The sequence below is a fragment of the Ovis canadensis genome, chromosome 12 (genome assembly GCF_042477335.2).
Source record: "Ovis canadensis isolate MfBH-ARS-UI-01 breed Bighorn chromosome 12, ARS-UI_OviCan_v2, whole genome shotgun sequence".
Lineage (NCBI taxonomy): Eukaryota > Metazoa > Chordata > Mammalia > Artiodactyla > Bovidae > Ovis > Ovis canadensis.
In genome coordinates this window covers 49,630,509-49,657,273 of record NC_091256.1, presented here as the reverse complement: position 1 = coordinate 49,657,273, position 26,765 = coordinate 49,630,509, and the positions used below count along the sequence as shown (strand labels likewise).

General features: G+C 46.0%; 1 protein-coding gene and 1 long non-coding RNA gene across 2 annotated transcripts; one reads left to right on the top strand and one right to left on the bottom strand.

Moving 5' to 3' along the window:
• Window positions 1-2,239: 2,239 nt before the first annotated feature.
• Window positions 2,240-16,920, top strand: MYOC (myocilin). Its single transcript, XM_069544698.1, has 3 exons — window positions 2,240-3,511; window positions 13,063-13,188; window positions 15,541-16,920. Exons 1-3 carry the CDS (start codon window positions 2,950-2,952, stop codon window positions 16,323-16,325), a joined length of 1,473 nt encoding a protein of 490 aa, XP_069400799.1. The 5' UTR covers window positions 2,240-2,949; the 3' UTR covers window positions 16,326-16,920.
• LOC138416037 (uncharacterized) lies at window positions 15,540-26,183 on the bottom strand. The gene is made up of 2 exons (XR_011247484.1): window positions 26,115-26,183; window positions 15,540-23,493 (listed from the first exon to the last, which is right to left on the bottom strand). It is a non-coding gene; the product is annotated as an uncharacterized lncRNA (long non-coding RNA).
• Window positions 26,184-26,765: the final 582 nt, after the last annotated feature.

The following is a 26,765-nucleotide window of genomic DNA, read 5'->3' as shown; positions in this document are numbered from 1 at the left end:
CCTTCACTGAAGGCCTTTGTTTAATGGGATTATAGGAAGCTAATTCCTCTATGGCTCAACTGCTAAATAATCTGCCTGCAATGCAGGAGAAATAGGAGACACGGATTCAATCCCTGGGTTGGGAAGATCTCCTAGAGGAGGAAATGGCAACCCACTCCAGTATTCTGGAAAAATCCATGAACAGAGGAGTCTGGCAGGTTACAGTCTATAGGGTCTCAGTATCAGACATGACAGAAGTGACTTAGTACACATAGCAAGGTAGCTCATTTTCCTAGAGCATTGATTCCTGGAAGAAGTGTCTGGAGTCTTTCCTGTATTCTGGGCAATTAGTGTGCTCTTGAGTGGACTTGGCTTATGTGAGAAGATGGAAAACCTTGGAATCTGGAGACCTCAGTTTTCATTCTGATTCTGCTACTCACTGGCTGTGTGACCTTGGGCAAGTTCCTCTCCTTCTCTGGGCCTTAATTTCTCATCTGGAAGTACCCTTGTGACTCTAGTGTTCCCTGAAGGCTTTGAGAGGGAGATGCTGGAAGCAAGCAGCGAGCAGCGCTCCAGTGGAGGTGGTGGTAGCAGGTCAGGGGAGGCAAGATGTGGGGGCCTGGTCAGTTCTTACCACATCAGGCTCCAGGGGAAGACAGGACAGTGAACCACAGAGAGCGAAAAAAGGTCAACAACCCAACAGTCACATTTCTTTCCTTAAGCACAGTGACTTTTGCCAGGAACCATGAAGAATATTGAGAATGATTGCTTTCGCCTGGCATTCAAAAACTGGGTTGGTCCAAGTGAAAATGCCAGGGATTGTTAAACTCTTCACCCCTGACTGGCACCCACACAGCACAACAGTGACTGGCCTGCAGCTTAGGGGAGATAAAGATAGATGAAGTGTGGGTAGAAAAATACAAAAATTCACTAAAGGGCAGTGGGAACCAACTGGTAAAGCCCTGAGAAATACAGATTGTGTGTTTCTGAATTATCCAAGGCAAAGCTGTATTGCAAAAAGGAAATCAATATAAGGGAAGTTCAGAAAACCTGATTTCTAGTCCTATGTTTGAAGGACAGGGAAGCCTGGTGTGCTGCGGTCCATGGGGTCACAAAAAGTTGGATACGACTTAGCAACTGAACATCAACAATAGTCCTGTGTTCTTCGTTTACAAGCAGTGATACTGAGCAAGCTGAAGGCAGTAAAATTACTTACATTTCTCTTTATTCTCCATGAAGCTGGCAGCCCAAGAATGATCTTAGTCCTTCCAACAGAAAGAAAACGAACATAAGAGTAAAGCCAAACAGATTTGAATTGGTTCTTGCTGACTAAAAGGTATTTAAAAAAAAGTCATTTTGGTAATGTTTATTTTCTGATTCAGGAGCTGAGAATAGTAGCCTTTAGTCAGCAGTAAACAGACACCTACTTGTAAGTATCTCAAGTTCAAGACTAACTTTAGAACCAATTAAATAAGAATAGACTTTTTAGAGCAAAATGTATTTTTTCAATCTTGAGGTGAGTCTGCCCCAGGGCACATCTGAAATATTTATTTCACGAATACTGGAGATGTTATCAGTATCAAACAACATCAATTGCTTCAATGCAAACATTATTTTAAAAGTTACTGATGAGGCTGTTACATATGTTCTGATTTGTATATTTGATGGATTTTGTTTGTTTTATTGGGGGGGGGATTTTTCTCTTTAGGTTTATTAATATAAAGCAAGGATTATTAACCTAGGGTCCAGAAAGCCTGTGAATTTAAATGGAAAAAAATTACATCTTTTCTTTTTACCACTTTTAAACTAAAATTAGACTTTAACGTTTCCTTCCATAAATCCAAAATTGTATCAGCAGTATCTGTGACTTTGTCACCACCAGTAGAGATCACAGACATTTTATATTTCAAATTACAGTTGTTGCCGATAGCATACAATAGCATTTTACACTCAAAACTAGTTTGAAATTAGACACACCCCCCAGATCTTGTCTTAAATGTTAATGAAAAGGACATGAATATTTCAATTTTTTAAATCTTTCAGTAGTAGTATTTCAATATCATATGTTTTCTTTACAATCCTATATGCATTTATTTATTTATTTATTTTTTTTTATCCTATATGCATTTAAAAACATCTTCCTGAAAAGGGGTCCACAGATGTCATCAGTGAGACTGATGGCACTTGCACACGCACGAGTGCACACTCATAGTAAGAGAACTAGTGTAGAGGTGATCATCGACTTTGGTGCCTGAGATGCAAGACTGAAGTCAGAAAGTCCTTCCGGAGACACACCCACTCTTGTTTTATAGTGAGGGACGGGGGAAGAATTCTGCTTCTAACTGCTTTTAGAGGATGGCTACTCCCCGAAACCTGGTGGCATTCTGCTCTTGTACCAGCTGCTTTCATCTCTGTGACTGCTACAGGGACAGAGGGGCTTGTCTTAGCTATGGATGTATCCTCATTTTCTAGGACACGGCCTGACACAGAGCGGGTTCTCGAGAAAGTTTGCAGAGTACATGGAAATATGAACTAGAAGTAAACCCTTGTTGAAACGGATTCACAAGTAGTGGTGCTAGATGAGGTGGGCACGTGTGAGGGTGTGTGAGAAAACAGGCCGGGGATACAGGGACTGTGTTGGGGGTGTGGGCTATGGAAAGTGCGGCATTCTTTTTTAAAAGAAATTCAAAACAGACTTCTGGAAGGTCATTTTTTAAGAATTTTGCTGGCAGTGTGAAAACACACCCCCCCGCCGGCCTGTGCATGGCCCCACCCGGCCTCACGTGGCCGCCTCGTTCTCCCCCCACGCAGGGCTGGCTCCCGGCATATATGAGTCTCTGTGGAGCTGGGACAGGAACCAGCAAGGCCACCCATCCAGACACCTCTCGGCGAGGGGAGAGTGTCTGAGGAGCCTCGCCCAGGCTCTGCACTGAAGGCCTCCGAACACATCGCTGCCACCACAGTCCCAAGATGCCAGCAGTCCAGCTGCTACTGCTGGCCTGCCTGGTAGGGGGTGTGGGGGCTAGGACAGCCCAGTTCCAGAAGGCCAACGACCGGAGTGGCCGATGCCAGTACACCTTCAGCGTGGCCAGCCCCAGTGAGTCCAGCTGCCCTGAGCAGGGCCAGGCCATGTCGGCCATCCAGGAGCTGCAGAGAGAGAGCAGCAAACAGCGTGCGACCCTGGAGTCCACCAAGGCCCGCCTCAGCTCCCTGGAGGCCCTCCTCCACCGCCTGACCTCAGGCCAGCCTGCTGGGCCCTTGGAGACCCAGCAGGGGCTGCAGAGCGAGCTGGAAGCCCTGAGGAGAGAGCGAGAACAACTGGAAACCCAAACCCGGGAGCTGGAGTCAGCCTACAGCAACCTCGTCCGTGACAAGTCGGCTCTGGAGGAGGAGAAAAGGCAGCTGCAGGCGGAGAACGAGGATCTGGCCCGGAGGCTGGAAAGCAGCAGCCAGGAGGTAGCAAGCCTGAGGAGGGGCCAGTGTCCCCAGGCCCACAGCAGCTCTCAGGACGTGCCATCAGGCTCCAGGGAAGGTAAAGATGTGGGGTGAAGGTGACAGGATTCATGGTGGCCTGTTATAGGTGGCCCAGGCCTATCCTTCCTGCCTTGTCCTTTCTCCCAGGGACCACTCATGTAGCATGAGGCAGACAAATGAAGGCGGGCAAAGCAACCACTTGCACACATTCCTAGTACATTAGCTCCTGAAAATTCTGTTGAGGTTAGTGGTTCTGGGATCTTGTGCTCACCCATGACGGTTTTCACCATTCACAGCAAAATAAGAAATAGAAGGACCAGATGAGATGCCTATATATACGATCAGTAGAAAGTTGCCAACTCTCCTTTTAGAAAAGTATCCTTTTGTGAATCTTTGTTCAGAGGTTATTGATTCTTGCCTTTTGTTGTTAAAATGCCCTCTATTTATGAAATGATTATAGGTGATAGGGTTTTTTTTTGTGTCCTTCCTTAGCAAAATAAAGAGGCAGCAACCCTTTTGTGTGTTCCCTCACTATGTTGTTTTGGAAGTTTTCCTGCCCTTTGGGTAATCTGATAGGGATTGACTTAAATCTGTAGATTGCTTTGGGTAGTATTGCCATTTTAACAGGATTGATGCTGGAAGTTTTCCTGCTCTTGATTCAGTCTGAGAACCTCTACTTTTCAGTCACTTTGAGGTGGCTTTTGCTACCTCAGATGCTGTTTTGTTCATCCTGCCCATGCCAGAAGGTGAGTCCCTGAGTGTCTGGGCTGGGGGCGGGGGCACTCTTCCCAGTAGCTGGGAAGACAGTATTGTTGTCACTTTTTGTGAAATTGTGCTCCCAAATATTTGCTGTTTAATAAGTTTTCCAGCCTGAGGAAATAAACAAGCAAATCCAGTTATGGGACAACTACCCCAGAGTCTTCAAAGATGTTGACATCGAGAAAGGAAAAAAGGGAGGTGGGGGGGACCTTGTTTTCGATTAAAGGGGACCGTAGAGATGAAGTGACCAAGTGCAGTGCGTGACCCTGGAATGGCTCCTGCATCAGGGGCACAAAGCTGCAGAGAACAGGTTTGGGATCCTTGAAGAAATTTGAATATAGACTGCTTGTCAGATTACGTTACTGGGTTAATGTTCAGTTTCTTGGATGAGAGATGGTAGTGTGGTTATGAAGAATAGCCCTATTCTGAGGAGATACTTACTCAAGTACTTAGGGGTGAGGTGTCAGAATGTCTACAGTTTAGTTTAAAATAGTCTGACAAAGATTATGAATATATAAAGAGAGAAAGAAAAAGAATACCAATTGACAAAGTCTGAACAATTGGTAAATCTAAGTGAACAGCACATGGGGATTTATTGTATCAATACTATTCTTTCAACTTTTCTAAAGGTTTGAAAATCTTCAAAATAAGATGATGGGAAACTTTTCTAAAGAGAGGCAGGTGTGAGATCAGAAAACCCAAGAGCTGATGCTTGGGTATGACCTTGGGCAAGTCATCTAGTCTCTGCATCTTGGTTTCTCACCTATAACATGGCAATGAAAATTCCTATGATGAATAATGACTTTTGTGGGGTTCAAGTGAAATGACTCTAAGGTATAAAGGACTTTTAAAAATTTTATATTGCTAGAGTTGGGAGAGACTCAGTTCTAAATTTTCTTTTTAAAAATGTATATTTATTTTGCTTCCTTGGGTCTTGTTTGCAGTGCACGGGATCTTTAGTTGTGGCATATGGGATCTAGTTCCCTGACCAGGGATCGAACCCAGACACCCTGCACTGGGAGCATGGAGTCTTAGCCACTGGACCATCAAGGAAGTCCCCTAAATTTTACAGTGAAGGAAAGTAAGATGCCAAGGGACCCCAGGTTGAAGAGCTGATCAGTGATAGAGCTAAGATTTATTGAACTTAAGTCTTCAAGCACTGATGAAAGAATCATTATTAATGATTATGAGTGTTAATGAGGCATTATGTATTTCAGACTGTTTATTGAATGAACAAAAGCAGTGTGTGTTTATGAAAATAGAGGCAACTTTTTTTTATTGTCTTGTGGTCATTTAACAAATCTTTGGAAATTTATTCTACGTGTTTTCTGATTTTATATTTCTTTTTGTCCTTCCAGCCGCTCTACTTTTGAAATAAAGACAACAGCCTATTAGAGTGAAGTCCAGACTTGGAAGCTCTTTTCTAGCAGTGGGATTTTCCTGAGCAGGATATTACATTAGTACAAGAATGTAGAGCTGGAAAGGGGGCCTCGAGAGCATCTGGCATCTCTGGCTCATTTGGGCAGACGTGGAAACTGAGGCCCACAGAGGTCACTCAGTGGTCCCCAGCTGCCAGCCCACTGGTGGCAGAGCTGGGACTAGAATTCAGCCCTACCTAGAGGTTCAGTGGCTCCTAGGACCCTGATGAGACCTCTGGTTTGTAGAACCTAAAGATGAAAGACAAAAGGGTTACATTGAAGTGACAGGGAAAGGAATGCTTGGAACAAAAGATGTGCTTCATGGTCCTAGGTTTGAGGGTAAAGAGCTTGGGTGCTGGGCCTCAGGTGTGGGTGTACATATGCAGGGGAGGCAATACCTGGGGAATGGAGGCTGGGGGTGAGAGCTTACTGAGTGAGCAGAGGAAAGAAGGGGGGACTAAGAAGGGGGACTTTTTCTTACTCCACCTGTAATTCAAATAGTCACCACCACTTTATTGGGTAATTGTTACATAGGGAAAAAGTCTCCATAGAATTATGGAAGACACTTGCTTTTGCATGTGTGTGTGTGTGTGTGTGTGTGTGTGTGAGTTGAAATAAAATACACGTATAAAATGTTGTAGTAATAGTTTTGTAGTGAGATGTCTTGAGGGACTTCCCAAGTGGTCCAGTAGTTGAAACTCCCTGCTTCCTACTTCAGGGGGCATGGGTTCGATCCCTGGTGGGGAAATTAGATCCCACATGCCTCACAGCCCAGCCCAGAAGTTAAAAAAAAAAATGTCTGGAGATCTTTTAAATAACCCCTAAGTAGAAAACACAGATTACCAGAGAAAAATTAGAGTTGCTTGTAGAGTCACAAGAGAAGCCCCACTTCCCCCTTTATTTCTCCTCTGCTTTCGACTGGTTATCTCAGAGAACAGAATCCAGCATGTGGGCAGTGTCTGTATGACCACATCCCAGGGAGGAGATTCAGGGATGGGGGAATGTGACAGGGAAGGAAAGAGAACCAACAAGGGATGGCGGTGAGGGGCACTCTCCAGCGGGTCCCCATGGTGGGCAGCAATGGCTCGACGCCACAAGACTTCTGAGGAGCAGAATGCAGCAGAGGAGGGGAGCACTCCTCCCTGGCCCCCGTGCTCTGTCGGCCAAGGACCATCCCATGGGATGTATCACATTTCCCTGATCCGCAGATGGGGGCACCAGGCTGGCTCTTGCAGAGCCCTCCAGGCTCCTCTGTCCATGGAATTCTCCAGGCAAGAACACTGGAGTGGGTTGCCATGCCCTCCTCCAGGGGATCTTCCCGATCCAGGGATCGAACCCCGATCTCCTGCACTGCAGGATGCAGAGAATGACCACCAACTGGAGGTAAAGTGGAAAGCATGCACTGAGGTGTTTGGCACACAGTGACCAGCCAGGGGATGGACTCTAACTACGAAGGGCTTCTTTTGCTTGAGTTCCACTGTGGTTTAAAAATGTCATTTATAGATCAAAACGTCAACACATATGTATCGTTTCTGTAACACGCATTGATTCCAGAGACAATAGGTGTTGGAGCAGCACTCAAGATAGTAGTCTGCTAGCAAATCTTCAGTTTCCTAGAGTATTCATGGCAACCTGTGACTTCGTCAGCACCCTTCTTTTTCCTCATCTTCTTCATGTATATAATACTGACCTAACTTTTTAGGCAGATAGAAAATAGCTACACTAATGATTATAATGTCATTTGCATATAGATATATATGTTATGAAACCTTATGTACCTTATATATATGTTGCCTGTGTGTGTGTGTGTGTGTGTGAGTGTGTGTGTGTGTGCATGGTATGCAAGCAAGTTAATCAGCTCAGGTTAAGCTCTCTAGCATGTGTCTATAAAGCAGTGGTGAGGGAGTCAGGAGAGACCATGAAGAAAACATTTCCAAAATTTTGTAACTGATATGAACTTTACAACCATACAAAGACTGGATTTTCACAGAAACAACCCCCTAAAACTTTTTAGCTGGCTGATACAATATAGTTCTTAATCTTTTCATAACCTCTTTTTGTTTCCCCCCACACATTCAGAATGAAATTTGAGTGATTCTGAAACATTCCAGAGAAACTTTAGCTTTTTGTTACATTTTTTATTGAAGACCATTTCATTTTCAGTTTGAGCTAAGACTTCTGAGGGTCAGAGAGTTCCTCAAACTTGTCCAAAGTCACACAGCTGGTACATGGCTGGACTGAATTAGGAAAGTATGACTTCTGGCCTTGCCAGGCCCCTTCACACAGCAGCTCCCCTGCCTTTTGGGCTCTGTATCCCCTCCCACAGGCTCCAGTTCTCATGCCCGGCTCTGCTCTGGGAATTGGACCGTTGCCAGGTGCTGCTGGCTGACAGCTGCGCAGCAGCCAGCAGGCTTGCCAGCCAGCCATCCCACCTGCCAAGTGAGAACTGGCCTTGCAGTCATTCTGGAAGCTATCCTCTGACATTATATTTTATTGTGATTCTTCTTTACTCCAAAGAAAGCCATGAGGCGTGGTTCCTGCAAAAAGTGATTAAAGGGGTTGGATGGGGGGTGGGGGAGGCAGGGAGAATGGCCCCTTGTCAGAGCCTTGAGGGCCTTGGTGGGACCAGGAAAGGAACTGGGAACCAGTCAGGCATGTGTAGGGGGAGAAGAGTTGATGGCAAGATAGCTCTTTGGGTGTACCGCCTGGGAGCTGTGTGTGTGTGAGTCACCCGCTGGAATCTGAGTCAGCTCCAGGCGTGGGTCACCCCCCACCCCAAAGAGCTAAGCAGCATCTTCCAGGCTGTTGTAGAGCTTCTGGTAGAAGTCTGGGTTCATACTGGAGTTAGAAACCACACAGCAGACTAGGTCAGGGATGTGTCACATAAAGAACAACTGATGAAAGAGGAGTAACTATGAGATAAAGTAAACTCTGCATGGCACCCGAGGTCTGAGTGAAGGGAACCAGAGGGAGCACAGACTTGGAATGGTCCTGGCTTCATGGAGGAAGGCAGGTTTCAACCCATGAGACAGCAGAGAGGCTGGCTGGTTAGCCTGAGCTGCAGCTGGACTGGCCACCTCTTGAGTCTAAGCCAGGCTGCAGGAACCCTGCAGAACCAGCGTGGGGGCTTGCAGAGGTCCAGAGAGTAGGGGGGTGTCTGTGCAGGGACTCGGGGTGCCGTGTAGCGAGGGCTGTGGAAAGGTTATGGCCAATCTGAGGTGGCAAGGTCACAGAGGAACCAGGTCCTGGACTCCTGCCTGGGCAGGGCTCCACCAGGTGTCCTCCAGCCCAGCCCCTGCAGGAGACCCACCCACTTCCCCTGCAGTGTCCCTCCAGCACCCTCTACTGAGAAAGCTTGGCATTGAGCTCACTTTAGAAGAGAGATGCCTTGTGTTTTAGAGAGCATCTATGAAAGGGTACGTCATCTATGCATTCAGCACTGACAGGCAACACATGTGTAACTGACACACAACCCCAGCGTAGGGTGGAAAGGTTCACAGCTGCCATGGCCATGAGAGATGTGGGTTCAAGTCCCAGTCCTACCACTTACCAGCTGTGTGACCTTGGGCAAGTAACTTAACCTCTCTGAGCCTGTTTCCTCTTCTGCAATGTGAGGATCATAATATTCCCTTTTAGGACTGCTATGTGGAATAGAAGAGCCTAGCATGGTACCTGGCTCATAGGAGGCACTGAGTAAGTGGCCATAGTTACATTAGGTGCAGACTGCAGTTCTAAAGCCTTATTCTATTTCTCTAAAACTTGTGAAGGCAACAGATCACATAAATAATGTATATAAAACTGCTTTGAAATGTGGAAGGAGCTATAAATACCTCTTAATCATCTCTTTTCACAAATAAACTGTTTTTCAGTATTTCGGTGCCAGTACTTTAGCTGTCTTCAAGGAAGTTACCTGAGGAAATGCATGTAACTTTGGGTTCCTCCCCCTTCACATTTCTTTATTCCCTGTGGCTAAAGATGGGGTTTTTCTTTTTTATTTATCTCTCTCTTTTTTGGCTGAACTACACAGCTTGCAAGATCTTGGTTCCTCAACCAGGGATTGAACCTGGGTCCCCCTGCATTGAAAGAGTCTTAACCACTGGACCACCAGCAAAGCCCCCCATTTTTCTTAACTTTCTTCTCACAGACTGGCAGGTATATGCCTCTACTTTTCTCACTATACATCTTTTTTTCAGTAAAATCTCTCACTGAATTATATGACCATCCTAGTTACATTCAGAGAGTGAAATAATTTGTGTCAGATGCACAGAGGAAGGAACTGGGTGCAGGGGAGGGCAGGCTCACAGTGACCCTCAATGGATGGCAACTGTGGGTCATGGAGCAGACAAACGGGGAGCTAGGGAGGGGTGAGGGAACTCTCTAGCTTTGCACAGATGCCACTGCGATGATATTTCTTGCTCACCTGAAACCTCACCTCCACAGCTCTGTAGACAGGGAGGCGATTCAGGGAACCGAATTAATGTCCCAAGACTCCCAAGGAACCATTTGGATTGAATGTTTCTGATTCCCAAAATGAACCCATGTTACTTCTTGGCCAAGAGGACTTGCCAGACTGTGGGAATTCTGGGAATTCTGAAGGGAACCAGGGAACCAATTGTATCTTCTTCACCCTTTTTCTCCATATCTAGCCTTGCACGTCTGGAGAAGGAAATGGCAACCCACTCCACTATTCTTGCCTGGAGAATCCCAGGGATGGCAGAGCCTGGTGAGCTGCTGTCTATGGGGTTGCACAGAGCCGGACACGACTGAAGCGACGCAGCGGCAGAGGCAGCAGCCTTCCTCCTCATAGGTGCTCCAGAGGGGCTGGCTGACGGGACAGATCAACAGCTGGCCAAGGCTGCAGATGATGAAGACCTTCCACACTCCTAGGGCTACTCCCAGTCACCCCTGGAGTTTGGGTGCATAACCAGGATGACCTCAGTTGGTTACACATTTTGACTGAGAGCTTTTAACCCCTCAGGCAGCCCAGTCTAGGAACATCCCCAGGTGTGAGGATGGTGCCCCCCCACCCCCACCCCCAGGGCAGTCACAGTCTCCAGGAGGCCAGCTGAACAGCTGCACTAAAGGCAGGGTGGAGACTGCGTTGGGATCTGGGATCGGGGATCAGGATGGGTCAGGGCTGACTGTGCTGCGGGGCCACACAAAAATACCACCCCCAGCGCCCTGGCCCAGCCCAAGCCTCATGGCTTCTTAGCTGGGTGGTTTCCCTGCCTCCTTCCAGGGAGAAACATTTCGAGTACTGTAGTTCACTGAAGCTAAACTCCATGGACTATAGCCCACCGGGCTCTTCTCTCCATGGAATTCTCCAGGCAAGAACACTAGAGTAGATTTCCATTTCATTTTCCAGGAGATCTTTCCAACCCAGTTATCAAACTTGGGTCTCCTGCATTGTGGGCAGATTCTTTACCATCTGAGCCACCAGGGAAGAGCTTCATTGAAGCTAAATACCAGCAACCATGAGAAGGAGCCTTGATTCCAGACATGAGAAAATGTGAAAGAATGTGTGGCTTAAGATGACTAAAATGTGGGCACATCCAGGAGGGTTGAGTTCCATTACCTGAGAGGTCAATTTAGAAGGGTTAAGCTACAAGTGATGAAGGACAGAGAATGTCTTCCTGACTTTCTGGGCTGTAGCCTCAGGCATTGCACTGACCACCCTCCTCCACTGTCCTGCATACCTGGGAACGCTGGGCTGGGAGCCAGGTCAGACTGCCTGAGATGGTCAGCAAGAGAAAAGGCCGATGATTTAAGCATCTTTTTTATTCCAATACTTTGACATCTCAGACTTGCTGCTACAGAAGGGACTGCCCCTCACAGGGTAGTATTCCTAAAGATAGTAAATGACTCAACTGTAAGCACATCTTTCATATTCAAACCAACCAATCCAGAGTCCACAACCTACCTACTCTTCCTTCAAACTCACACTCAGGGCCACTATTCCTCCACCCTGATCAATGGGGGCCAGGTACCAGACACCTAGGGACAGCTCCTACACTTCAAAACCTTGCAGAAATTATCCAAAGTAACCAATTCTAAACCTGCTTATCCTGCCTCATTCATTCCTTCCCCTGGAAATCACAGTAAAGCGCTCGCCCATGTTCCCCCTCCCTCCTGACCATCCTGGTGCTACCCTGGGTGGTCCCCTGTGGAGTGGCGTACCCCCTCCTCTAGAGATCAGTGAGTATAACAACTATCTTTTCAATGGCAATGTCTCCTGATCTGTTGGCCTCACCACTGCTATTGTTTAGTCTGAGTCATGGACTGTAACTGACCCCATGGACTGTAATTTGCCACGCTCCTCTGTCCATGGGATTTCCCAGGCAAGAATACTGGAGTGGGTTGCCATTTCCTCCTCCAGGAAATCTTCCCAACCCAAGCATCGAACTCTCAACTCCTGTATTGCAGGTGGATTCTTTACCACTGAGCCCCCTGGGAAGCCTGGTGGCCTCACTATACCTGAACTGCAATCCATCTTACATTTTAAAACAGCTGCTCCTGTTATATTCAAGGGCTGCTCTATGCCGTAATGCTAATCAAAGTAGTAATAGCAGTAACTTAATATCTAACCAATGTCATCCACACCTCTCCCCTTCTCCATGGTTCAAACCCTCCACCAAATTCCTATAGGAATCCTTCCTTGTCCACAACTAGCTTTGGAAAGGGATCTGACAGAATATTGCAGCTGAGCATGTAAAGCTTAACATGTTACTTCTTACAGACACATCTGTATTGTGACAAGGGAAAAAAATAAGTCATGTAGGGAATTTGTTCATTGTTGAATTTCAGGCATCCCAGAAGAAGCTAAGGATCTTCCCAACATCCCAGCATCAGACCTCACCTACTCATAAGTCAGACCTTCTAGTGGGAACCATTTTAACTGTGTACAAGCTTACTTTATTTTGAATACTATACTCTGTGCTAGGCATGTTGCTATCCAATTTATTATAGGTGAGCTTTTTATTATGGGCTTCCCAGGAGGTGCAGGGAATGAGGGTTCAATCTCGAGTCAGGAAGATTCCCTGGAGAAGGAAATAGCAACCCACTTCAGTATTTCTCTTTGGAAAATCCCATGGACAGAAGAACCTGGCGGGCTACAGTCCATGGGGTCACAAGAAGTTGGACATGACTTAGTGGCTGAGTACACATGCACAAGTATTTTATTATGGAATTTTCCAAGCATTCACAAAAGTAGAGTAACACAAACCCTACATACCCATCACTAGGCTGTGACAGCTGTCAACACAGCCCAGTCTTGTTTCATTGTCCTTCCTCCTCCCCAATCCCATTTATTATCTTAAAACAAATCTCAAACACGGTCATATCTTTGAAACCCTATTTAAATCCCATCCTCAATATAGTCTAGCCTTAGACCTTCTTCCTCATGGTACAATCTTGCCTCTTTCTTTTAATATAGTTGCTAAATGGAATTTGGAGAACGTGGACTTCCAGGAACTGAAGTCAGAGTTAACAGAGGTTCCTGCTTCCCAAATCTTGAAGGAGAGCCCGTCCGGTCATCCCAGGAATGAAGAGGGAGGCACTGGTATGGAGTGAAGTTTCTCCTCTTCTGTACCCACATGGTCTAGTTCTGTGCTCAGAGTTGGTCAGTTCACTATGAGGGAGGCAGGTGGACAAGTCACCTCCCTGGGAGCAGAGGCAGGAAAGGGGGAAAAGAGCAGAAGCCCTTTTCTGCTCCCTTTCCAGGGTACACTGGCAGGGAGTCGGTCTTTCCTGGCAAAGCTCTGTATTTTGTCACTTACACTTATCGTGGAGACTGCACTGCCCCAGGGGAAGATGAGAGACGTATCCGTTTTTCCCACTTGGTTGTCATATAGAATGGATTGCATCTGAAAAATGACAGTTTTCAAGTAGATCCTTCATATCTTTATCTTGGGCCAGACAGATACCATGTACCATCCCAGCATATTGTTAACTAAAGGTATCTTTCTTTAATTTTGGGTGCTAAGGAAAAGTAGCACTGCCCCTCTCCAAGGCGTTCCCTGAAAGCCTGACTTTAAGATGATGAAGACCGTGTCTTTTAGAAACAGGGACTATTTGTAATATTGACAGTTATTGCTAGCACAGAAAGGCATGCAGGAAGATGGGGAGTTTTAAAATATTCAAAATAAGATTCCTTGAGATATGGGCAACAAAGAGCTTCCACTTTCTCTAAGGAGATTGAGATATCCATTATAATACAGAGATGTGTTGTGATTCAAATAGTTCTCAACTATCTTTTCATTTTAAAAATCATATTCAGATTTTATTGTATTAAATAATGGTTGAAGTATGTGGTCCATTGGGAAAGGGCTTGAAGAACTTTTTTTATTGAGATTATTGTAATGACTTGATTTTAATCTCACTGTTTAAAATAATGAAATAAACCAGACATAAAAATCATAAAGAGAACTTGGCCAGGTTTAGAAAAATATACAAATATAGTGTGAAGTGCTCTGTGCAGCCTTTATCTTTACAACCAATACCAAGTTGAAGTATTTATTGAAAACAATCCACGTATAAATGGACTCATATAATTCAAACCTGTGTTGTTCAAAGGTCAGATGTACTTGGATTCATATTACATGGTGATCAAATAATATTTCCTGGGCATTTTTACTCCATACCAAGCACTTAACATGTATAATTACATGGAAAACTTACAACCTTACTACCCAAAACATTACTCTTATCTCCCTTTACAAATGAGAATACTGAATCTTAGAGAGTAAAGTAACTTATTGAAAGTCACACAAGTGGCAGGTGGCAAAGTCCAGGGTTTTTTTTTTTTTTTCGTTGTTTTGTTTTTTGGCATTTACTAGGATTGGGGCTTCCCTAGTGGCTCAGATGGTAAAGAATCTGCCTGCAGTGCAGGAGACCTAGGTTTGATCCCTGGGTCAGGAAGATCCCCTGGAGGAGGGAATGGCAACCCACTCCAGTATTCTTGCCTGAAGAATTCCATGGACAGAGGAACCTGAAGGGCTACAGCCCATGGGGTTGCAGAGAGTCAGACAAGACTGAGCGACTAACACTTTCACTAACACTTTACTAGTGTTAGCTTTTAATGTCATTCATTAGCCAGGATAAAGTTTGAGGAGAACTTTTGAGGACAGTTTGGAGTATTGTGGAAAATGATTTTTCATAATCTGAAACCACCCATTTGTGCTTCTCTGGACTGGCAAATAGAGGCCTGGGGTAGGGGGTCGTGTGCCTTAGTTTCCTCCCCAACAACAACTGAATTTTTATAATATCTGAAAATTGAGGGGGCTTCCCTGGTGGCTCAGACAGTAAAGAATGCATCTGCAATGCAGATGTGGGTTCGATCCCTGGGGATCCCCAGGAAGATCCCCTGGAGAAGGAAATGGCAACCCTCTCCAGTACTCTTGCCTCGAGAATCCCTTGGACAGAGGAGTGTGGCAGGCTACAGTCCATGGGGTCACAGATTTGGACACCACTGAACCACTGACAAAGGCAAGGCACCCCACTCCAGTACTCTTGCCTGGAAAATCCCATGGACGGAGGAGCCTGGCGGGCTGCAGTCCAGGGGGTCGCTGAGAGTGGAGCACAACTGAGTGACTTCATTTCCCTTTTCACTTTCATTCATTGGAGAAGGAAATGGCAACCCACTCCAGTATTCTTGCCTGGAGAATCCCAGGGACGGAAGAGCCTGGTAGGCTGCCATCTATGGGGTCGCACAGAGTCGGACACGACTGAAGTGACTTAGCAGCAGCAGCAGAACCACTGACACACACACAAACACAAAGGAAAAGAAAAAAAAAAAAGCGTAGGTTTAAACCTGGACCTTTTGCCTCTGGGGCTCTCACTTCTGCGAGCTCTGCCATGCTCCACATCCTGGAGCGATGGTGAATACAGGTTTTGTTTTGTTTTCATTCACCAGGATGCGGAGAACTCGTTTGGGTAGGAGAACCCATCACTCTGAGAACAGCTGAAACAATCACCGGCAAGTACGGCGTGTGGATGAGAGACCCCCAGGCCGCCTTCCCCTATACCCAGGAGACCACCTGGAGAATCGACACCGTGGGCACGGACATCCGCCAGGTATTTGAGTACGACCTCATCAGGCAGTTCACGCAGGGCTACCCGTCCAAGGTGCACGTGCTGCCCAGGCCGCTGGAGAGCACGGGCGCCGTGGTCTACCGGGGCAGCCTCTACTTCCAGGCAGCCGAGTCCAGGACAGTGCTCCGGTATGACCTGCGCACCGAAACGCTGAAGGCGGAGAAGGAGATCCCCGGAGCTGGCTACCACGGGCAGTTCCCCTATTCCTGGGGCGGCTACACCGACATCGACCTGGCCGTGGACGAGATAGGCCTCTGGGTCATCTACAGCACCGAGGCGGCCAAAGGCGCCATCGTCCTCTCCAAGCTGAACCCCGAGACACTGGAGCTCGAACAGACCTGGGAGACCAACATCCGTAAGCAGTCCGTCGCCAACGCCTTCATCATCTGCGGCACCTTGTACACGGTCAGCAGCTACTCCTCGCCCGACGCCACTGTCAACTTCGCCTATGACACGGGCACCGGGAGCAGCAAGGCCCTGACTGTCCCGTTCAAGAACCGCTACAAGTACAGCAGCATGATCGACTACAACCCCCTGGAGAGGAAGCTCTTCGCCTGGGACAACTTCAACATGGTCTCCTATGACACCAAGCTCTCCCGGATGTGAAAAGCTGCCAAGCTGTCAGAAAAGGCAGGAGATGATGTTCAGGGCTCTTGAAGGGAGAGCCAGGCAGCCAAGGCCCACACAGCTTTCCTCTGCTCTCCAAGCTTGCATTAACCCAGAAGAATGTGCATAGTCACCAGGTCCAACTGGGCGGGAAGAGCCGTCTGGGGATTGAGACGATTCCATGTTATCATAGATATTCTTTTCCTCTGTCTGCTCTTAAATGGATATTAACCAAAATAGTGTAAGTTTTCTGGTGATTTGAGGCAAAAGCTATAATGTGTAGGGGGTTTCTTCATGAAAACCACAAGACTTTTGATAAATGGGCCTCACTAGCTAAAGAATATGTTTGGAGAGGAGGGTGGGAAAAACAGGTTGCCCCACAGGGAGCTCAGAGCCAGCGCCTGCCCTTTCATGTTGCCTGGTTACCATGAGCTACAATAACAAGCAGCGCTTCTAAAGGAAAGGGACGGTTCTTATGGCAGCAGGAACATGCATCAGATGTGTTTACTGTAGTCGGCTTCTAATGCTTCAGGCGGGTCCAGTTGTGTATGACAGAATCTTTGCCCCATGAAATAAAATAATCTTACACAATGTTCTCCTTGAACTTTGTGTGATAGTTTGTGGAAGAGAAGAGTACAGATTCTAATCATCAGATAATTCCTTTGGGTTGGGAGCGGTGACTGCAGGATGCTAAAGTTATGTAGTATGTGTGTGTACGTGTGTGTGTGTGTAACTGAAAGATTTGTGCCTGGTTTTGAAGTCTTGCCCATGATGACACCAGGCAAACTGCGGAGTTCACTCCTTCCCACCACCATCTCCTTTTGCTTTTGGTCCTTCTCAAACAATCTTTCCATCTTTTCTCCAACTTACCCTCCTTCACCCTAGCTGTATTTTGGTTTTTATTTGCTGTCATGGGTATAACTTTCAAAAGCCAAGACATCAGGTGAGCAGACCTAAGGAATTCAATGACCTCTTTACCTAAATTTAATTCTCTCTTTAAAGGTCTGTCTTCACAGACATCACAATATGAGGTACTGGGGGCTAAGACTTTAACATATGAATAGATGGGAAAGACAATTGAACCCATATCAACTGTGTATTACCACTCTACTCCACTGGTAGCAAACTCTTGAAGACTAGAAAATCCAGAAGTCAGTGCATGAACCCATTCACTTCTAAGCCGCTTTAGCTGCCAGGTGTTGAATAAAAAGTGGAAGGTGAGGAGACACCTTTGGGTGGTAAGTGGTCACAGCACACACACAGGTGAGGCAAACCCTGCTAGCACAGCCCTGCCCACGTTTCTTTCCTTCCACCAGCTACTGCTTCCAGCTTTGGGATGGAAGAGGAGAGTGAAGAAAGGAGAAACAGAAAGGAGAAGGAAACTCTTGGCTTAGCTTCCAGGGCGTTAGATACTCCTCCGCTGTGGACTGTTCCTTCTGGGGTTTTGCTTATTTTGCTGGTTCCTCTTTTTAGTCTGTATTAGTCAGGGTTCTCCAAAGACATACAACCAATAGGAGATATATAAGTATAAATGTAATGCCAGGTCTTTCCTGGTGGCTCAGAGGTCAAAGCATCTGCCTGCAATGTGGGAGACCTAGGTTAGATCTCTAGGTTGGGAAGATCCCCTGGAGAAGGAAATAGCAACCCACTCCAGTATTCTTGCCTGCAGAATCCCATGGACAGAGGAGTCTGGTGGGCTACAGTCCATGGGGTCGCAAAGAGTCGGACATGACTGAGCGACTTCACTCACTCACTCACTCATAAATATATAAAAAAAGAGATTTATTATGAGGAACTGGCTCATGCAATTGTAGAGAAGTCCCCTGGTCTGCCCAGGAAAGTTGGTGGTGTAATTCAGTCCAAGGGCTTCCCTGGTGGCTCAGAGGCTAAAGCGTCTGCCTGGAATGTGGGAGACCCGGGTTCGATCCCTGGGTCAGGAAGATCCCCTGGAGAAGGAAATGGCAACCCACTCCAGTATTCTTGCCTGGAGAATCCCATGGAGGGAGGAGCCTGGTGGGCTACAGTCCATGAGGTCGCAAAGAGTCGGACACGACTGAGCGACTTCACTTTCACTTTCAAAAACCTGGAAATTAGGGGAACTAATGGGATAAGTCCCAGAGCAGAAGACTGATGGGAGGCCAGCAGGGAGCAAAACCGGTGAATTCCTCCTTCCTCCACCTTTTTGTCCTTTTCAGGCCCTAAATGGATTGTATGATGCTCACCCTCCCTGGGAAAAGAGATTTACTTTAGTGAATCCACCAATTCAAATGCTAATCTCATCCAGAAACACCCACTCACAAACATACTCGGAAAGGTTTAATCTGGCCACCCCCTGGTCCAGTCAAGTTACATGAAATTGACCATCATAAAGTCACAACCTCCCCAGGGCTTTCTTTAGGGTTTATCTACTCATTCCTCTGGTGATCTTACCCAGCATCATGGTTTTAAATGCCACCTCTATGAAAAGGAGCAGTCTGGGCTGAGGATATAAATTTGAAGTATCTACCTGCAATGCAGGAGACCCAGGTTTGAACCCTGGGTTGGGAAGATCCCCAGGGGAAGGGAATAGCAACTCACTCCAGTATTCTTGCCTGGAAATTCCATGGACAGAGGAGCCTAGTGGGCTACAGTACATGGAATCACAAAGAGTAGGACATGACTGAGTGATTAACACACACTCAAACCACCATATTTAAAATTGCAACTCACCTGGTGATTCCCCTGCCACTTCTATTATTACTCTTATTATTTTTAAATTTATAATTGGAGAAATATTGCTTTACAATGTTGTGTTGGTTTCTGCCATACAACAATGTGAATCAGCCATAGGCATACATATATCCAGGAGCCTTCCTTCCATCCCCACCCCATCCCACCCCTCTAGGCTGTCCCAGGGAACTGGGTTTAGCTTCCTGTGTTATACAGCAGCTTCCCACTAGCTATCTGTTTTACACATGGTAGTGTTTATGTTTCAATCCTACTCTCTCAATTCATCCCACCCTCTCCTTCCTCCACTGTGTCCACAAGTCTGTTTTCTACGTCTGCATGTCTATTCCTACCCTGCAAAAAGGTTCATCAGTACTATTTTTTTAGATTCCATATATATGCTTTAATATATGATGTTTGCTTTTCTCTTGCTGACTTACTTCACTCTATATAACAGGCTCTGGTTCATCCACCTCATTTGAACCGACTCAAATTTTTTCCTTTTTATGGCTGAGGAACATTCCATTGAGTATATGTACCACAACTTTGTTATCCATTCATCCATCAGTGAACATCGAAAATGCTTCCAGGTTCTGGTGATTGTAAATAGTCCTGCAATCAACACTGGGATACATGCATCTTTTTGAATTATGAGTGTCTCAGAGTATATGCCCAGTAGTAATTGCCCTTATTATTTTTAAATGTCTCTTCTATTATATTTATCATCTCCTAACATATAATTCCATTTATTTTTAAATACTTTTTTCTGTCTTCTCCAACTGGAACATAAATTCCATGGAGGCAGGTATTATTTTGTTCAATAATATGTCTCTAGAGGGAGAATGCTCAAACTACCGCACAATTGCACTCATCTCACATGCTAGTAAAGTAATGCTCAAAATTCTCCAAGCCAGGCTTCAGCAATACTTGAACCGTGAACTTCCAGATGTTCAAGCTGGTTTTAGAAAAGGCAGAGGAACCAGAGATCAAATTGCCAACATCTGCTGGATCATGGAAAAAGCAAGAGAGTTCCAGAAAAACATCTATTTCTGCTTTATTGACTATGCCAAAGCCTTTGACTGTGTGGATCACAATAAACTGTGGAAAATTCTGACAGAGATGGGAATACCAGACCACCTGAACTGCCTCTGGAGAAACCTATATGCAGGTCAGGAAGCAACAGTTAGAACTGCACATGGAACAACAGACTGGTTCCAAATAGGAAAAGGAGTCTGTCAAGGCTGTATATTGTCACCCTGCTTGTGTAACTTCTATGCAGAGTACATCATGAGAAACGCTGGGCTGGAAGAAGCACAAGCTGGAATCAAGATTTCCAGGAGAAATATCAATAACCTCAGATATGCAGATGACACTACCTTTATGGCAGAAAGTGAAGAAGAACTAAAGAGCCTCTTGATGAAAGTGAAAGAGGAGAGTGGAAAAGTTGGCTTAAAGCTCAACATTCAGAAAACGAAGATCATGGCATCCACTTCATGGAAAATAGATGGGGAAACAGTGCCAGACTTTATTTTTGGGGGCTCCAAAATCACTGCAGATGGTGACTGCAGCCATGAAATTAAAAGATGCTTACTCCTTGGAAGGAAAGTTATGACCAACCTAGGTAGCATATTCAAAAGCAGAGACATTACTTTGCCAACAAAGGTCCATCTAGTCAAGGCTATGGTTTTTCCAGTGGTCATGTATGGATGTGAGAGTTGGACTGTGAAGAAGGCTGAGTGCTAAAGAATTGATGCTTTTGAACTGTGGTGTTGGAGAAGACTCTTGAGAGTCCCTTGGACTGCAAGGAGATCCAACCAGTGCATTCTAAAGGAGATCAGTCCTGGGTGTTCTTTGGAAGGAATGATGCTAAAGGTGAAACTCCAGTACTTTGGCCACCTGATGCAAAGAGTTGACTCATTGGAAAATACTCTGATGCTGGGAGGATTGGGGGCAGGAGGAGAAGGGGACGACAGAGGATGGGATGGCTGGATGGCATCATCGATTCGATGGACGTGAGTCTGAGTGAACTCCGGGAGATGGTGATGGACAGGGAGGCCTGGCGTGCTGCAATTCATGGGGCTACAAAGAGTTGGACACGACTGAGTGACTGGACTGAACTGAGAGCAGGGATCAGCTCACATAGTAGGTACTTGATATTTTTTGAACAAAGAAATAAACAGAAAAAAATATCCTGGAACTTACTCAGAATAAACTGGAAATAAAGCTACCACAAAGGGTATCCCTTCCCACCCTTTCCCCTCCCTGATTCTACTCTTAACTGGCTGTGTGACCTTAGGCAAGTCACTTAATCCTTGTTCCAGAGCTGATAGAAATTTCTGTAATGATAGTCATGCTATCTTAACACCCAATATGGTAGCCACCAGTCACATGAAGCTATTGAACGCCTAAAATATGACTAGTGCAAGGAACTGAATTTTTTATTTTATGTAATTTTGATGAATTTATGTTTAAGTGGCCACGTGTGGCTAGAGGCTACCCTATTGGAGTGTCTACGTGTGTTCTCTCATGTTTACTGAGGATGAGGTGATGTGTGTTGAGTCCCCAGCTGGCAAGGACGAGTGCTCCAGGCACGCTCCCCCCACCCCATGCTGCTGCAGCAGCAGCAGACACAAGGGGAGGAAGCTGACTTCCACGTCAATAGCAGAGCCCTCTGACTAGGTGGGGAGGGGGACATGGGCACACTTACAAGGGTGGACTTGGAGACAGAACACCCACAGGGGCTCTATAAAGAAGTAAATGCAATAAAAGATGGCCTTGTTGGGACCCAGGGCAGTTTCCCCCAAAATGTGCCTCAATAGCATATGGATTATCTCGAATTAAAGTTATCTAAGGGGCCAGTGCAAGAGGAATACTCTGACCCTCCTTTCTGTCTGACCCTAAAAGCAGGAAATAAACCTCTCGTATAAAAGGACATCCTTATGGTCAGAGACAGAATTCAAGCTGAGGAGCCTATATAAACAAATCTTGGTGTGTTTTTTTTTTTTAAATTTACTACTCGGAGCCCAAACTCTGTTTAGATTCTTTAATTGAGCACCCAAAGCCTAAATTTATTTGTCCTGTCCACTCCTCACAAATGTATTGTTTCTTGGTCTAAAAACTATAAAACTTCCTGCTTTGGTCCCATTTCCATGACACCTTCACGCACATGAATCAAAATTTGTTTTTCTTTTTCCAGTTCATCTGTCTGGCATCAATTTTATTATTAATCCAGTCACCAAAACTCAAGAGGGATAGAGGAGGAAATTTCCTCCTCCCCAACAGCACCTGAGGACATTTCTCAGATGTGGACTTGGATGATCACCTCTTTGATGCTTTCAGACTCTTCACAAGAGCCCTTGGGAGTCCTTAGAGGTGATTTGGGGTGTCTTGAGCATGGGATCTGAGCAGTATTCTTCTCCTCCCTAACAAGGTCACTTTGCACTTGGCTGCTTTTCCAGGTAAGTGTCTTCTGTTAGAGTTTGAAGTTCACTTAAACCTCTGAGAAGCAAATTTAGAAAATGTTGTCCATAAATATGAAATATAGTCCAGTCCCAGCCCAGAAGACAGGACACAGCTACAAAAGAACATAAAACTATTGTGCCCCAGGCTGAGCTTTGAAAACCCAAACCCCTCAGAGTTCTCTGGAACTCAGATCTTTAAATTCACAGAGGCCTGGACTTTTCACTCATCCAAATTTATTAACAAACATTGGAGACCTGATATCGCTTTTTAAAAAATTCAAACACAACTGACTACCATAACTGTTCTCTAGCACAACAAAAATTGACTAGTGAATATGAACATCAGAGACTTGGCTTGAGACCAAAGATAAAGCACACGAGGAAGGGTAAACAGTGTTCAGTGGTGGTTGAAGAAAACTAGGAAAGAATCAAGATTTGCCAAGACATTCTTCAAAGCCAACCCCAATGATTTCGCAGAAGCTGTTTTCTGTCAAAGTGCAGTTCAAAATGACCGATGTTTTAGGTGCTTAGGAAGTCTTCAGCTGGAGAGGGAGGTGGGGCTGGGGGTACTTTGGGGCTAGCTGCACTCGGAAGGGCTTGTCTGGATTCCGCATCTGAAGGTATTTCCCCAGCGTCATCACTTTGCTTGGTAAATCTTTCTTCTCTGGGAGGAAAGGCACACTGAATGTCATTTACATAAAACCGGGATTTTTAAAATGAAGGAAAAAAGAACACCCAGATCTCAGCCCTTAAAGAGAACATTCAGCATTTTAGATGACATCTTGCCTTACCTAAAATGACATACTCTCTATTTACACTTTGCGTGTCATTTCTTCTCAGAGAGAATTGAACCATCTCCTCTGGTCCCACGGAACCAACGTAGCTGGGGTTCACCCCTACCAGCCAGCTCTCTGTAGTTTCTCTAGGGTAGTAGGCTCTCTCTCTCAAGATTTTATTTGCATCTGGCCACCTGAGTTCGGTCCCTGGGTTGGGAAGATCCCCTGGAGGAGGAAATGTCAACCAACTCCTGGAGAATTCCATGGACGGAGGAGCCTGGCAGGCTACAGTCCATGAGGTCTCAAAGAGTCGGACATGACTGAATGACTTCCACTTGCATTCTCTGGCCAGTTCAGCCTAGCTCACTTCAGCTCTTCTTTCTGCCTAGATCCCATCCCACCTTGTATATACCCCTTCCCTGCCCCACACCCAGTCTGCTGGGTTCTCCTCCCCTTTTGCTGGAATGTACCATACAAATCCATTCTACTCAGGGCTGGGCAAACCCTGAATAGGGGTTTAGGACTAGCCAGTCAAGTGATTCAAGATTCAGATTTAACATTTCCGGGAGTACCTGCTATGGTCTAGGACTTGGAAATTAACTAGAAACTAACTACATTCAGATTCTCAGTGGCAGCTCACCCCTACTAGCTTTTTTTGTTGAGGACGCTGAGACAGGTGATTCACCCAGGTCATGTGGCCAGTAAAAGAAAGGACTGGAATCCAAACTCAGATCTCTCTTGACCACAAGCTCAGTGCTGCATCTCCCAGTCAGAGCTGATCCCTAATGTTGCTGAGGGGGGTGTGGGGTAATGGGGGAGGGGGTAACAGGGAAGGAAGCCAGGAGAGGCTGCAGAACTGTGAAACCTCTTTCTTCGTGAGTGGATGTTAAAGCATAGTGACCACAACCCCCTGGAGACAATGCCCACTCTCATGGTCTAATTAGTCACGTCTGATTTGCCATGTAACCCCATCAGTAAAATGTAACACCTCCATGATAGGGCGTATTGCTAAGTTGTGTCTGACTCTTTGTGACCCCAGGGACCATAGCCCACCAGGCTCCTCTGTCCGTGGGATTTCCCAAGCAAGGATACTAGAGTGGGTTGCCATTTCCTTCTTCAGGGGATCTTCCCAACCCAGAGATTGAACCTGCATCTCCTGCTTGGCAGGTGGATTCTTTACCACTGAGTCTCCTGGGAAGCCCTTAACACTTCCATATCTATGATAACTAAGAAATTGCACATGATTTTTAAAATCAATTCACTAAAATCTTACATTCCAATAAACACTGAAGTCAAGAAGCACTGTGAACAAACTGGATGGAGGTCCTTATTTCAAATTTTTTATTTTTGGCCAAATTTTTCAGGTTTTATAAAATCATCATTTTAAAGCTCATACTATATCCATAGAACTCAAAAGTGTCAGCTCTGCTGATTGTTGTTTACTCATGTTTGAATTATTAGAATTATTTCAACCCACGTTTCTTGGCAGAAATTTATGTTAGGCCACTTGTCTCTACTGAGGGTTACATTCGTTGAGACTAGATGCTATAACTTTAAAATCACAGAAACCACCCAGACAAACTGCAGCTTGTTAGCATGTGCTGCCAGTGCATGAAGCAGGGCAATAGAGCTGGACTTCCTCCAGCTTTTATCTCCCATCGAGATAGTCTCCTGACACACAGTGAAGGTACAGCATCAAGTCAAGTCAAACATCAATTTCAAAAGAGCTCAGTTTTCATAGAAATTGGAGTCGTAATGTTTTTGTTATAAATCTTTATATATGAGATGTCTTGGGCATCCTACTGGATCTGGGGATTTCGGACCAGAGAGAAGACAGAACAGCCTACTGTGGACATTGTAGGCTTGCCAGATTTAGCAAAGTAAAACATAGGATGACCAGGTAAATTTCAGATAAACAACTAATATTTTTTACTATATTTGATGTGTGTGCTCAGTTGAATCCAACTCTTTGTGACCCCATGGACTATATAGCCCAGCAGGCTCCTCTGTCTACGAGATTTCCCAGGCAAGAATACTGGAGTGGGTTGCCATTTCCTCCTCCAGGGGATCTTTCTAACCCAGGAATTGAATCTGTGTCTCCTCCATTGGCAGGAGGATTCTTACCACTGAGTCACCTGAGAGTTCCCCTCTTTTACTGTAAGTATATCACAAATCACACAGATTAACTTAGCCCAAAAAAACTCCTTCTCTTGTTCACCTAAAATTCAAATTTAACTAGGCATCCTGTATTTTATCCACTGACCATACCATCCGGGGAAGACATCAGATGGTGGACTTTTTGAGAATTCCAACATGCAGCTCAGGCAGCTAGCTACTTCAAGGCAGACCAACTCTCTTCTGCGGGCCAGACAACCTGCTGAGGTCTCCCCTATCTGAAGGTGTGCTAGCCGAGTCCTGAGCATCAGGCATAGAGTGGTGAAGGAGACAAATAGTTCTTGCCTTACAGGGAGCTGACCATCTACTTGGGAGAGAGAAAGAGCTTCCGGGAATCCAAGCTGTCCCCAAATCTTGCAGCAACATACATTTTTATACTGGGAGGGCACATCAAAACTTCAAAGTTGTTGTCAAAGTGATCCTCACCCCTCAGTCAAGAGCCACCGATCTGAAGTCCATCCCAGTACCCTTATCATTGTCTACTGAAGGACCACGTGACAAAGGTCTGCTTCCCACCAATGGTGACAAAGTGTTTTCTCATCCATAAAGTCTGCCCTGCTGCAATGGATGGATGCCTTTACATAAACCTGAATCTAGAGGCAGTCCTTGGCCCTTGGTGGGCATCGGCATGTGTGTTCCATCCCAGCCCCCACCACAGATCCCAGGAGTACCTCCTGGTCATGGTGATCCTGCGCCTCATCACCTCGGAGGCCAGGTCTTTGTAGGGGAGGTTAATGCTGTAGCCTGTTGAGCCTTTCCCAGCCATGGCTTTGCACTCAGAGGGTTGAGATTCACCAGCACCTGAGAATCTAAAATGAAAGCACCAGCAAAGCTGCTTCAGGGGTCGAAATAGCTCAGTCTGGGTCCAGCATGGCAGGGTTTGCAGAGGACTCTCCCTGCCTGTTTTCTCAGTGGGTTCTCCCACAGCCCACCCCTCTTCCACTCCCTGCCCCACCCCTATCCTGAGGCAGATGTCTTCCCATTCCAATGCCTGCCCTGGGGAAGAGCCAGGTCTCCCCACAATTAGATACAGCCAGTATTATTACCCCAGTCTGGTGATATGGAAACCGAGGGCAGCTATGGCTCCCCCCCAGGGCACAGCTGAGGAAACAGAGTCCCAGAGAGGTAAACTGTCTTTCCCGGGGTTGCACAGCTGGGCCCTGTCCTGGCTGCTTCCCCTGTCGCGAGCACCACTCCCTCAACAGCCTTTCCCTCACAGGGCTGTTTGGCATCACTGAGGCACACAGAGCCCTCTTCCTGGAACACTTCTAAAGAACAGGAAGAGGGGGCTTCTCTGGTGACTCAGTGGCAAAGAATCTGCC